Here is a 14,376-nt window from a genome sequence, read left to right as displayed (position 1 = left end):
GATTTGGACTCAGTGGTTGTAAGTCATAAGGTTCAGAGGAAACTGTTGAAAGGGGGCGGCTGTTGAGAATGGACTCCACCTCACATAAGACAGTTTGAAGACTTTCATCATCTATGGTTTGCTGATGGAGGGTGGAGATTAGCACCTGGCGGACAGATCTTATTAGTCTTTCCCAGACCCCGCCATGATGTGATGCTACTGGTGGATTGAAACTCCACTGAATTCCATCAGGAAGTAGAGCATCCCTGATTTTCTTGTCATTAAGGGAACTCAAGGCCTTTTTGAGCTCTGCCTGAGCACCCACCAGGTTTGTTCCATTATCCGATCTGATGTGTTTAACCTGACCTCTCTTGCAAATAAACATTCTCAAGGCATGGATGCATGAGTCTGTGTCTAATGTAAAGGCCACCTCCAGGTGTACCGCTCTACAAGACATACATGTGAACAGAACTCCGTACCTTTAGATGGTCCCTCTTCCTCGTTTCACTTCAATAGGGCCAAAATAGTCTAAACCTACATTGGTGAAGGGGGGAAGATCAGGTGAGATTCTTTCTTTTGGCAGATCCGCCATCTTCTGCTCCCCTGTTTTGCCTTTGACACGTCGACAAACAACACAATCAGAGATTACTTTCCTTGCTACTGAGTTTCCATTAATAACCCAGTATTTTTTGCGGAGTTGTGAAAGCATATGATTTCTCCCACTGTGCCGTTGTGGATTTGTCTTAATATGAGAATTGAGATGTGGGCATCTTTGGGCAACATACAGGGGTGTTCAGTTTCTTCAGGCATTGCAGATCTGTGAAGTCTGCCACCTACCCTAATGATCTCTTCATCCAGTACAGGGTCAAGCTTACAGATCTTGCTGTTCCTTTTCACTTTTCCTTGGAATTTTTGCAATGCTTCCATTTCAAGTGGGAATGATTGTCTCTGAACATAGGAAATAACTGATCTTTCAGCCTGGGAGAGATCTTCCACTGTGAGAAGCTGTCCACCAAGTGCGGTCCTGAAAGTGCCAAGGTGAATGCCCACCTTTTGGCTGGATGCACAGGTAGTCGTGACCTGAGGTGAGTTCCATTTTCTTTTTGACTGTCAACATCAAAGCTTTCTTCAGTTTCAGATACCATGCCACTGCTTTTAATAATCTCAACCAATCTGAGAAAAAATGAACAAGATGGTCTGTGGGAGTTGTGCTTTTCACCACTGTGGTGAAAACAGAGGGTTTTTTCCTGACCTCTGGATCGTCCTCTGGGTCATCCTGTAAAACTTTCTTGGAGCCCAATGCTCCCTCCACTGGCCAACTTTCCTCCGGCCCCTGTAAGAACTCTGGGGCATGAATCCACCTGCTTTGCTGCATGAACTTAACTGCACTCAATCCTCTTGTAGCATCATCAGCAGGATTGTCTTTGCTGCTGACATGTCTCCACTGAGAAAGATCTGTGTTTTGACGAATAAAATAAACTCTGTTGGCTACAAATGTCTTATATCTTGCATGGTCGTTTGCTATGTACTTGAGCACTGTTTGGCTGTCTGTCCAGAAGACTGAGGGTTTGAGTTCAAGGTGTAGTTCTCTCCTCAGCACTTTGTCCACCTTCAGCAGAAGTGTTGCTGCAGCCAGCTCCAGACGAGGTACTGTGATGTGCTTTAAAGGGAGAACTCTGGACTTTCCTTGAACAAAGGTGACATACACAACATCTTGAGTATTAACCTGCCAAAACTCTTTCAACAGGAAGACTGTCTTGGTCCAGATCCAATGTCCTTACTTCCTTTGCCCTTTGTTCTTTGGGAATGGAGGCTAAAACTGCTCGGCTGTTGCTAACCCACTGAGTAAGCTGAAACCCACCTTGGCTGCACAGTGTTGCGAGATCTGTGCCCAGCTGCATTGCTTCAGGTTCTGTTGCCAACGACTTTACACAGTTGTCTACACAAAAATTGTGTCTAACTGTTTCAGCTACCTGAGGGGGGAAACAGCTTCCATTGTCCTCAGCTGTTTTTCGCAAGGCAAAACTTGAGCAGCTTGTGGAGGACACTGCATTTCATTCATAAGAGGCCGCGCCTCCACCGCTCTCAATTGTTTGGCCATGCCGTAAAAAGTTGCAAAAACAAAGAATGCAGTCCATTCAAACAAAAATCAGCGGTGTAATTCGTGTCAATATACTTAAAAAAATATTGTCAAACGAAAAATTATTCTTTTAAACTTGCTTCTCGCGCACGTACCTCCTCCAACATGTTTCTTTGTTTTCTCTGCCACGCGTCAAGCTGGCGTTTCCTCTGTCTTTGCCCCGCTTAATGCCCTCGAAGTCCTCCTGTGTCCATCCACAGCACGTCATTGACGATTGAAGTAGCAAAAAACTCAAAAATCAGGTTTGTCCTGTAACCTCTCCAATATTTTCTTGTTTTTACCACTTTGGAAGAAACAGGAACAGTTCATCAAACGCGCAGACTTGATGCAAAATAAATCCAGTGAGAGTTGATTCTTAAAGATGCTGATAGTTTTATTGCAAATAAAAGTAAACCAAAAAGTATGTGTGGTGTCTCCAATGACCTTAAAAACATGTAATTCATATAATTAAACGCGACTGCTGAGTCTGTGGTCAATGACAGTATGCGCTGTGACCCGTCTTCTTCCTCCCAGGTGCGCTCTGCACTCCCCCTTATAGATGCGCCACTCTGCCTATAGAGGGCGCACACAAAATTAGTTACAAATTAAAATGCAAATACAATAAACTTAAATGCAGCTCCTACAGTGAGTTATGGGATACCAAAAGCTATGACACTCGCCGAGATCAAAGCTGAGACTCTTAAAGACACAATCCTTCAAGAGGTCGGTGAGTGCATCAGACACAACACATGGAACAAAATGGACAAGTCACGAAATGCAGACATACTAAAGCAGTTCAAACAAGTTAGCAGTGAACTATCAATATCACATGACTCAGACATCGTACTGTGGGGGACTAGAATAGTTATTCCCACTTCCCTACAAGAGAGAGTGCTACAGTTAGCCCATGAAGGACATCAGGGAATTGTTAAAACTAAAACGCTACTCAGAACCAAGGTATGGTTTCCAGACATTGATCGAAAAGCAGAAACAGCAGTACACAGTCATTTCGTCATAGACAAGGTCTTCTCAATGTTTGGGATCCCCAGAGTTGTAAAAACCGATAATGGACCACCATTCAACAGTGATCAGTTCTCCCAGTTCGCAGACTATCTAGGATTCGAACATCACACCGCTTTGGCCCCAAGCCAATGCCACAGCTGATAGATTCATGCGGACCCTGGGAAAAGCTATCCGTGTTGCGGACACACAGGGAATGCACTGGAAACAACAACTGAACATCTTCCGACGTGAGTATCGATCCACACCTCACAGCACAACAGAGAGCTCACCCGCTGAAATGTTATTCCAACGCAAGATGTTCACGAAGATTCCTTCATTCACTCAAACACCGAGTAACAGTACAGATTCTGAAGTGAGAGCAAAGGACAACAAGGCTAAGGACAAAATGAAATCTCATGCTGACATTCATCGTCATGCCAAACCGCACACACTTACTCCAGGGGACACTGTACTTCATTGTCAGCCCAAGAAAAATAAGCTCACCACACCATACAACAACAAGCCATATACTGTGACCAATACAAAAGGCTCCATGGTTACAGCGGCTAGAGATGGGCACTGGATCATCAGGAATTCTTCATTCTTCAAAAAGATACCACCACAGCTACTGGATATCTCAGTTGATCCTGATGATGAAGGTCATGAATACAGTGAAGCCTCTACAACCACAACTACACCAAGATACCCCACACGACTCAGACGTCCTCCCACATACTTGAAGGACTACAAATAAACAATTGCTACTTGAAATGCCAATTGCTACTTGAAATGTGTGGAGTGGAGAGACAATTACATTGAAATACCAAGATGGACAACTTTTGTTAATTTCTTAATTTCAATTATTCTACAGTTTAAATTAAAAAAAGTAGAACAGTTACAAAAAAGAAAATTTGATTTTTCTGTTTTCAGACAGATTGGATCTATTCTGTTTTATTTTCAGATTTGCAATGTTCTGTTGTCAGGCAAGTTTTAAATTTTTAAGCATGTTTGAAGAGCAGGTTCAGCATAGCAAAATTTGCATTGTTTTGTTTCTTTGTTTGAAAAAAAAAAGAGACCAATGATGACAGCTTTAAGTGAAGCAACAACGCCATCTATGGGTGACACATTTATATAGAGCAGTCATGTAGCACAGTGAAAGTTAGTTAGTCACTGTTTGTGCATGTAACCGGCAGCCTCTGGATTAAAGCCTATACATTGCTAGGTCGTTGTCCGCCTGGTTCATCTTGGGGTTTTACAAACATTACAGGACCCTCAACACAGAATCGTGAGTCTGCCTCCTACTTCATCACCACACCCTCTGACTACACTGCCTTACACTGACGACACCCAACTTTATATGAAAACCCACACCAACCACTCAGCCTCACCACATTCATCCACACTCACCACCTAAAACATGTATATGTATTATGTCTTTATTTATTTACACTCGAAAATCATTGAGAGCACAGCCCTCATTTACAATGACATCAAGCAGGATAAACAATGAAAAATAACAAACATACATATACATATATATGTACACATACACACATAAGCATATGCATATACTGTATACATACACACATATATATATATACACATCATAGATAAACAAAATCAGAAGTAAAGGAGTTAATAATTAAAGATCTAAAATGGCCATAAGAGACCAGTGCCTTGATTTTTAAAGTGCCTTGTAGCAAATTCCAAGCTGATGGTGCAAAGATGCCAAAAGCAGATCTTCCAGTATAGAAAATGTCATAAAGTCGTGGATGAGTCAAAACTTCCTCCAATTAAACAGTTCAAAAACTGAAGCCATCCTAGTCGGCACACCTCACCAAGTTCAGTCATCTCTCATAACTGCTTTCCTTCTCTGGTCAAGACATCCATCTTTCACCACTCATCACCAACCTAGGTGTAAAAATGGACCCTCATCTAACCTTTGAACCACACATAAAACACATCTGTTAAAACATTATTCTTCCACCTCAAGAACATTGAAAAACTCCCCACCTCACTCATCCCCCAAGACGCTGACTACTCCTTTGTCTCCTCCAGGCTGGACTACTGTGATGCACTTCTTATCGGGATCTCTGGCAAGAGTGTACAGAAACTCCAGAACAGTCCTGCCCAGATCCTGATGAGAGTGAAGAAACAGATTACATCTCATTATCCTGCACTCACTGGCTTCCTGTCTCTCTCAGGATCAAATATAAAATCTCATAACTTACCCATCAATGCAAACACAGCAATGCCCCTCCTAAAAGAGCCTTTCTCTAAACCCTCTCCCTAAAACCACTGTTTTTATACCTTGTTTTATGCTCAGGTCCTTAACTCTGCCTGATCTTACCCGTGTTGTTTTTTTGGTTTTATTCCAATTAGCACTTTGAGATTTCTGTTCAAATCCGTAAAGTGCGTTATAAGTCAAATGTATTATTATTATTATATCAAAAGTGCACTGTGCAGATTCACTGAAACACTGGGACCACATTTTGCTCTGAGGACAGTTTGTGTATAGAGTCATGAACATACCACAGAATCTGTACACTTCTCCAACTTTCACATTTCTCTACCTAAACTCCAGTGCACATTTAAAAAATCCCAGTTTGTTTCATGTCTTGGGAATTCATTTGATCATGAGCTCATAAAGTCTGCCTGTGTTTTAAAGCCTTTTAATAAGCAGTAGGCTAATTAATTGTGAATAAGTCAATTATAAAACCTTATACGATGATTATAAACATAAATAAGTCTATGTTAGTGTTAATACAAACATATTTTACACATGTATTATTGTAATTATACATCAAATTAGAAACATGTAAACAGTTGATATACCGGTCATAAACATGACTAAAACATTCACTAACATGAATAATCGTATTCGTTTATTTAACCAGGAAAGAAACTCATTGAGATTAAAAATCTCTTTTTCCAAAGTGTCCTGGTCAAGACAGACAGCAGCACAATGAACAGAGTTTCACACAAACAACGAGCAGCCAAACATACAACAATATATCATTAGACATTAAAAGACACAAATAACCAATCTGAACAGTAAATGTTCAGACTTCATGACTGTTCAAAGTATAAAACACTTGTATTAAATGTAAAATATGAATGAACAATTAAAACAAACTTGTTGATAGACAACTTATCAGTATTAAAAAGATGATTCATATCAGTAATAAGACTACAACAGGTTCATGCCTTATAAAGACTAATACATCCTTTATATGCACTTTTTTAATAAAGCTCCTTTGTAGGATATAAAGTTTTTCTAATTGTATTTTCAGGAACCTCAGCATTGCAGTATTTTAGCTTTCTTGAAATAAACACAACGATGAGCTTTCTTACTTTATTTATATTGTTTTTTGGTACATACATCAATATTACATTCGTCAAGAGAAGGTCTAAAACAGTGGGTGCAGATGTAATGATGAAAGGTGACACAAGAGAGCGCTGTTTCACTGCACTGTGAAAAGACACCATCAGAAACATGTTGTGGGTCATTGGATACTGAAACCACTCCTCAACACTGCACATATTTATATAAAATATAAAAAAATCTGTTTGTTTCATGCGGTTTGTCAGACAGAGTCTCTGGTTAGAGTACTTTTCATCTGTTTGTTTGTTTTGTTATTGCAGAGTGTGTACTGACTGTGACTACAGGAAACAGACTTATAAAATGTATTATTATCTCCTTACTACCTGCAATCAATATCAAAACATGTGCAATTGCTAAATCCATTGAAAAAACTTTCTTTGGAGTTCATGCTTCCTGAAAGATTTACTTATTGTTTTTTTTTTAATAATTCTATAAATGATGTCTGTACCTGCAAAACTATAATGCACCTCCCTGCAGGATTGTAAATATCACATTTTCTACAACAAATAAAGGAAAAATGCACAAAACAAATAACAGCAAATAAAATAAAATCTTTTGTTTATCAGACTCTGTTCAGTTTTGTCTCCAGATTGATGCAGCAGCTCATGTTGTTAAAGTTAAAGCTATAAAAGCCACACAGTTAAAGAATGTAAATACAAGAGAAAAAGTCAACACAACAATAAGAATCATATAACATCATATAAAAATGAAGAAGAAGAAGACGACATCACATAAATTCAAAACAAAATGAAGATAAAGAGGGATGGATAAAAGATAGATCGTAAAATAAATATATAAAAGAAACAGAGAATTGAAGACTACAACATTAGAAGAAGGCTAATTAGTCGGATTAGGAATGGATAAAAACTATTAAGAGCGAATGGTTGAATAAAGGAAAGGATACATTAAAATAATTAAGGTACAGTATGATGTAGGAAAAAGTTCAATCATCTCTCATAACTGCTTTCCTTCTCTGGTCAAGACATCCATCTTTCACCACTCATCACCAGCCTAGGTGTAAAAATGGACCCTCATCTAACGTTTGAACCACACATAAAACACATCTGTTAAAACATCATTCTTCCATCTCAAGAACATTGAAAAACTCCTCACCTCACTCATCCCCCAAGACGCTGACTACTCCTTTGTCTCCTCCAGGCTGGACTACTGTGATGCACTTCTCATCGGGATTCCTGGCAAGAGTGTACAGAAACTCCAGAACAGCCCTGCCCAGATCCTGATGAGAGTGAAGAAACAAATGACATCTCATTATCCTGCACTCACTGGCTTCCTGTCTCTCTCAGGATCAAATATAAAATCTCATAACTTACCCATCGATGCAAACACAGCAATGCCCCTCCTAAAAGAGCCTTTCTCTAAACCCTCTCCCTCTCTTCCTATGATGTAGGAAAAAGTTCAATCTTTTAAACTGAAGTGGTCTAACAATGAAAAAAAGCTTGATTGCTTTCTCTCTCTCTCTCTCTCTCTCTCTGTCTCTCTCTCTCTCTCTCTCTCTCTCTCTCTCTCTCTCTCTCTCTCTCTCTCTCTCTATCTTCATTATCAATTCCATTTCCCACTTTGGATCAGTCTATGCATCTGTTGTTCCTCATCTGGTGATGCCACATTCACAAAGCACTGCAGGATGTCATGGCAGCTACACAAACCTCAGTCTGGAGCTTCCTCACATTTCACGACTGTTTGCATCTGTGAGGATCGGACACAAATACAGAAAGAGGTGAATGATAAATATTTAGAATTAGTGATTTTTGTGATAAATCAGGCATAAAGCAAGTCTGAGAGCGGTGTATGTGTGTGTGTGTGTACTGACATGATTGTAGATCAGCCGTCAGTCTCTCTCTTTCGCTTTCTCTTCATGTTTGTCAAAAGGATGCAAACAGCAAAAGCAACCCAAAACACCAACACAGGAGTCAGGAACAACCAGGACTGTGTGTTACTGCCACCTGTCAGAAACATATATCACCAACATCAGTAACATAAACATCATGTCTCACTGAGAAGATGAACATTCACTGTTTCTACTTGTGTCGTTGTGTCACCTGGACTGCAGATGTTCCTTACATCGACATGAAGAGTCTTATTTTCAGCAGGGTTGGCTGCCACACATCTATAAGATGAGTTGACATCATGTCTGTGTACAGTGAGAGGCAGTGAGAGAGCAGAGCTGCTCTGGTTGATTATTTCCTCGTCTTTGTACCACAGCAGAGTCGTCTCTTCAGTCTTTTTCACCAAACACAGCAAGGAGCAGCTCTCTGCGCTCACGTTCACAGCTTCCACTGCAGGAGCTGCTACAGACTCTGGAGAAGAAAATAACAAGTAAATGTTTTCAGGAGGGTGTTGATGTTATAAAACCAGACTTATGCCACAAACAGCAGTGACATTATTCTTTTAATAATGTACATTATGCTTTTATGTTGATCTACCCAGACTCAACAGGGTCGTCAAACTAGAGCTGCATTTTCTGTTGTCGAGACACAAATCTGAACATTTCTAGAATTCCTCTGGGCATCTTTCAGATGTAGCAATACAACAATCAACTTGATTTCTTGTGATTTAGGCAGGCAATGCTATATATCCGCTCAAATAATGTAAAAATATATGGACTACTGAGGTCACTAAGGGCTAGGATGCCAATGACTGGAGTGAGTAAATATATGTTACTTACCATATACACTGAGTTTATGACTTGTTATGGAACTACTTCCTTTTTTAGGGTCAATACTATAAACACCAGAATCATTCCGCTTTAGTCCTCTGATTGTGAAAAGACCAGTTTTGTTGTTCCATAAAAGTCTGTCCTTGTAAGGTTCCTCCAATATATCTATTTTTTTGTCCTTCACTTCAGCAATGTTACTTCTTTCAAATAAAAGAAGTCCATTCTCCAAAGGATCAGGAAAAGTGATGGATCCTCCCTTAATGCCTGACTGGTGACTCTTCAACTTTACAGCAGCAGATGAGACGATCACTGTAAAAAATAAATGTGTTAGTTAGGAGTTAGTTAGTTCTTTTTTAGATACATTTTAATAATATAATAAATTAAAAGTTTTAAGGAAATAGATAAATATCTTACTGCACCTTTTAAAGACAAGGACACCAGTGCAGTGTAAGTTAAATACAGTAACATAGATAACTCAATTTATGGCCTCTAAAATCTACTAAACATATAATATAACAGTTCATTAGACATGATCAGGTGAAATCACATTTACAGGTATGTGCAGAAAAAAAGTTACCTAATAAAAAGATGATGATCCCCAGGTGTAACTTCATTGTCGTTTTCAGATGTCAGACCCGTTCAGCACTCAGGAGTGTGTGAAACCTGCTCATGTCACCACCGAGCAAAGAACAAGATAAAAGCTAACCTTCTTCTTTAAAAAGTGTAGCTTCCTGTTTCTTAACAAACAAGAGGTTAAATTCTAAATGAAGCTTCTCAAATAACTCAGGGTCCTGCTGCCAGAGCATGTACCAAAGAACAAAACTTATTTGTGTACTTGTTTTTTTCTATGATGTCAAAGTAATATTCATATCACTTTTATCTTCAGTGTGCATAATTCAAACTCTTGTTTAATCAGGGGTTTTCTCACAGCAATATTACAGTTCCCAGTCAGCAATATTTATTGACATCACGCGAATCACGTGAAGGTAACTTTTTATGGGAACAAAATTTAAAAAGGGAATAGGCAGATAATCAACTTTCAACAATGACAGCCAATGGAGAGGCCCGCCTCAGTTGTAAGTGATCATTTGTGTGTATTTTCAGGATTTACAGCTGAAAAAAACTCACTGCCATTAATAAATAAGTAAACATTTTGAAATTGGTCTACATATTTGCAGATTAGTTTACACATTTGTGTATCTTTTTACACATTTGTGGATCTGTGTACACATATTCAAATAGTTTCTCCACAATAATAGCTCCATAACGATAAACATTTTTCCATCTATAGTACGACAATCACAAAATAGCATAAAGATGACTTGAATCACACAGCTACTTGCTGACTTTGCAGGGGTTACATTAAACCATACCCTTGAATCTACATTATTTTTGATTGGCTGAATAGGAAGGAGACATTTTTTTTGACATTTACATACAATGATAAATATTTGTGTGTGCATTGACAAATATTTCTGTGGATAGTAATTTATATAAAACATTGCATTAAAAGTTCCTTTTGTGTGCATTCATGAATATTGAGACTTATCAAACTCCATAGTTTTCTGTAGCTCTAATAGAGATCTAATTTGTGCTCACGCTGCAGTAGACATTTAATATACCTGAGCTGTCTTGAAAAGCAGGCCCCAATTGGTTCACTTGAGGTTCTTAATTTTCTTCAATATTAAAAATATTGTTCTAAATGCAGCCCAATCAGTTTGAACCCTGTATCTAGAAATGTCCCCAGCCCAGCAATAATTTGCATGAAGCTTTGTATCATTAGAAACTTGGTAGTATTTTTGAATGGTTGTGCATCCCGCACTCATTTCCTCCTGAGACTGGAAAGATCTGTATTTGTTGGAGCTTCCGATGACGCAAAAATCATAATTTTGCTAGTAGCTCTACGAGCCCCAATATAGCAATGAGGTGGCTGCTGCAGACAGGCCGGTCTTCTGCTTCAGATGCAGCAGAAGACCGGCCTGTAGGCGACGGTGAGGACGAGGAGCCCAGGCTGGCTCGAGCTGGGGCGGACTGGTGGTGTTGGTGTTCTCACTGTTTGTCTATGAACACAGACATAGAGTCTGTTTGCTGCCAGGAATTTCCAAGATGCCAATTCCTTCAGGAAGAAATCTCGGAATCAGTTGAGATTGAAACTGCCGTATGTGTTTTCGTAAATATCTGTAAATAGAGCATCATAGCTTCAGTGGGAGTGGCCTGCGGTGCTGTGCATTCTGAGATTTGGTGTCTTTCATCCACATGAGCCAAAAAGACACTTTCTGCCTTTTCTTGGTCAAGAAGGCACCAACTTCAAAATGTATTTCACATTTCTACTACATACATGATTCAATGTCAATACAGATTCATGATTCAACGAGTGAAGTATCCCTTTAACATCTTCAACATTAAGCATTAGTTCCACTTTATAAACCATAAATCCTTCTGCCTGTCAATGAGATTCTTAATCTCAATGAGGTTTTCCTAGTTAAAAACATATTCCATATGTACAGGGGCTGACCCACTGGGTCAGGTGACCTTGTGGATAATTGCCTTTAAGACCATATACCTTTGAGGTGGGGGTTGATAGCATAAGAGCACCTGTGCATCCCCATTGTCACTGATCATTTTGAATTGATCGTTTGTGTGAATTGAAAATGCGAGAGAAAGTGAGTTAGGAGAAGACTGTCTTTGCCACTTACTGGTGTGGAAGAGAGAGTGGCTGTTTACTCCACATATGTCCGCTGTTTTTCATGCTGTCAGCATTCAGTGTTTCTCACACTCCATGCCTTGCATATTATTCTGACGAGGGACTGGCGCACCACAGGTTTGAAGCCTATCAAACTAATTCTGTGGATTGTGAGTACACAAAAATGTAAGTTCCTGGAGTATTAAGTTTGCCTGTGCTGCGCTCCTGTATTTATCCAGACTAGTGCAGCCCTCATGTTCCCTTTGGGCTATTTGCTAGGGAAGCCTAGCTGACCAATTTTATGCAATTTAAGGATAAAGAAAACACTATTCTTAAAATGATGTACTATTTGCCACCACAGCCCTTAACAGAGTCCCTCCCCATCCTTCTTCAGGGGGACTAAGCCTTGCTAAAATGCTCTTTTTATACACAATCACGCTACTGACCTTTCCAAGTTTACCTTATCAACTAAAATGTTCCTTCAGCTGTTTTTTTTTTACCCTTTCCCAACTTTTCCAATCTTTTGTTACCACTGTCCCAACTGTTTGAAACATGTCAGAATGAAATTCAAAACAAAAATAAGTTTTCGTCACAACATTTAATAAATTGTCTTTGTGCAATTTTTATTTAATATGGGTTTCCATGTATTTCAAAGCATAATACCAAAGAGAAGCTCTTTGTTTTTCTGCAGAGATAGTCAACAAACCCTTCTCGCAACAGAAGAGTAAACAGGTATGGAAGGGGTTAAGAAACTGATGTGAGGTCTTAATGACCAAGAGATTTGACATTTCAACACTCACATCTCATTAGGCCTTCAAGTGATTTTTTGTACCAAATTTAAAGCATTTCTCTGAAAGGCTTCCCTGAGATATCTCAATCTCACAATTACAATTTGGGTGCCATATTAGGATATTATCTCCAGGCATTCCTTCCAGGCATTCTTCTTAAAGCCCTGTGATTTGTTGCATTGGACTGATCGGGCTTTAAGCCCTAACATTGAAATGTAATGCTCTTTTCTTTACCTGATTAATCCTGAACTTGCAATTTAACATTAAAAATATTACTATTGCTATCTGTTCCCCTGTGTGCTGCAAGTGGGAACAAAAAACCACCTGTCACAATAAGTCTAACTATAGTCTGTGGCATCTCCTCTCAATACTAACAGCCCACAAGTGGAACAAAATGTTAAAACATATATCTATATATGCCTGCATGTAGTGTGAGAAACAAAGAAGAAGTCTTCTCTGTGGTCGGTTTTAGAATTGAAAGTGAGCTATACATGTTTTTTTGTGTCATGCTGTGGTTGACTAGATGGCACCTCTGGTTGTGTCTGGACAGCATCTCTTGTATATAAGCATTTATTCTGAAGTAGCGTGACAGAAAGATGTATGTGGTTTCAGCCACAGGGAACCACAGGTACAGAAGACCTGCTGCAGTGTGGAAAGAGTGTTGTGGGTCTTCACAGACAGTAATGCTTCAAACATGCAGTCAACTGGAAACTGAGGCTTAAACAAAGAAGCAGAAGTCTAATGAAAGTTTGTATTCTTTAATAGTGCCATATGCAAGTTGTCTTTCTTGTATGATCGCAAAAGGAAAAATCATAAATATATTTATCTGTAAACGGCATATTAGCTCATATTAATGTTGTATTCATCACTGGCCGGTCTTAGCATATTTCATTAATTCCACTGTGAGTAGTTTTTGATACATTTTCAAACAGTCCCAGTTTAAGACTGATGTACTTATTTGTCTAACGGACAATAAAAGTGTAGATAAACCACTTTGTCATCAGCGGGTGCAAAAACAAGAAAAAACTTAACAATATAGTGTTGAATTAGCAAATAAAATGAAATGAAAAAAATCTATTTGGTCTTGTTTATATATTGCAGAAGTCTTAGTGTAATATAAAGCTGTAACATGAAATTAGAATTCCCTGTCTCTTTAATTGCCCCTCCCTCTGTCCCTCTCTCTCTCTCTTACACTCTCAATCTCTCTCTCTTCTCACTTGCTCCTCTTTGCTCTCTCTCGCTCTCAATCGACTATTGTTCACTAATATTGTGTTCAGCAACTTCCCTGTTTGTCCAGGTAATCTGGAACCGGAGGACCGAGGGACTTTGTGTGTCAGATAAAAGCAGCTTTTACTGATCACAGGATGTATGTCTTCATGTTACTGTAATGGAGTTGCAGATGACGATCATCTTCATCTTTTTCTGTAAGTTGGCACAGTAAGTGATGCATGTATTTAAGATGATGATGTTTACCCCCGTCTTGGACAATGAGAAACTCAACTAAAGTCCTTTCTGATTTTCTGAGAGGATTATTTCATCTAATGCACCTACAAACGGTTTTACACATCAAGAAAGTAATACAGAATTGATACAGAGCAACATAATGTGTAAAATACACTTTAAAACAATTGACAATTTATTTATTTATTTTTGTCCAATTTGACAGTTGGAACAAACAAATTTGTGGATGATCCTTAATAAAAATATAAAACAGAAACAGACCTAAGGGAGCCTTAAGGTACACCT

At 39.0% G+C, this 14,376-nt stretch overlaps 1 protein-coding gene and 1 long non-coding RNA gene across 4 annotated transcripts in view; one reads left to right on the top strand and one right to left on the bottom strand.

The window, feature by feature from the left end:
* LOC136177166 (SLAM family member 5-like) overlaps positions 1–14,376 on the top strand; it is a 43,072-nt gene that overhangs the window by 17,793 nt on the left and 10,903 nt on the right. The window contains exon 1 of one of the 3 annotated variants that reach the window (XM_065948626.1): positions 13,821–14,067. The exons of 1 other annotated variant lie outside the window; for it this stretch is intronic. In XM_065948626.1, the coding sequence (XP_065804698.1) occupies position 14,067 (1 nt within the window). In that variant the 5' untranslated portion in view covers positions 13,821–14,066. Of the gene's footprint in view, positions 1–13,820; positions 14,068–14,376 lie in introns of those variants that run through there. One more of the 3 variants, XM_065948547.1, reaches the window with a different exon arrangement.
* On the bottom strand, positions 8,053–9,082 carry LOC136177669 (uncharacterized). The gene is made up of 3 exons (XR_010665425.1): positions 8,701–9,082; positions 8,314–8,446; positions 8,053–8,189 (listed from the first exon to the last, which is right to left on the bottom strand). It is a non-coding gene; the product is annotated as an uncharacterized lncRNA (long non-coding RNA).

This window comes from Labrus bergylta, chromosome 1, assembly GCF_963930695.1.
Source record: "Labrus bergylta chromosome 1, fLabBer1.1, whole genome shotgun sequence".
NCBI classification, from domain to species: Eukaryota; Metazoa; Chordata; class Actinopteri; order Labriformes; family Labridae; genus Labrus; species Labrus bergylta.
This window is presented reverse-complemented; position numbering and strand designations above follow the sequence as displayed.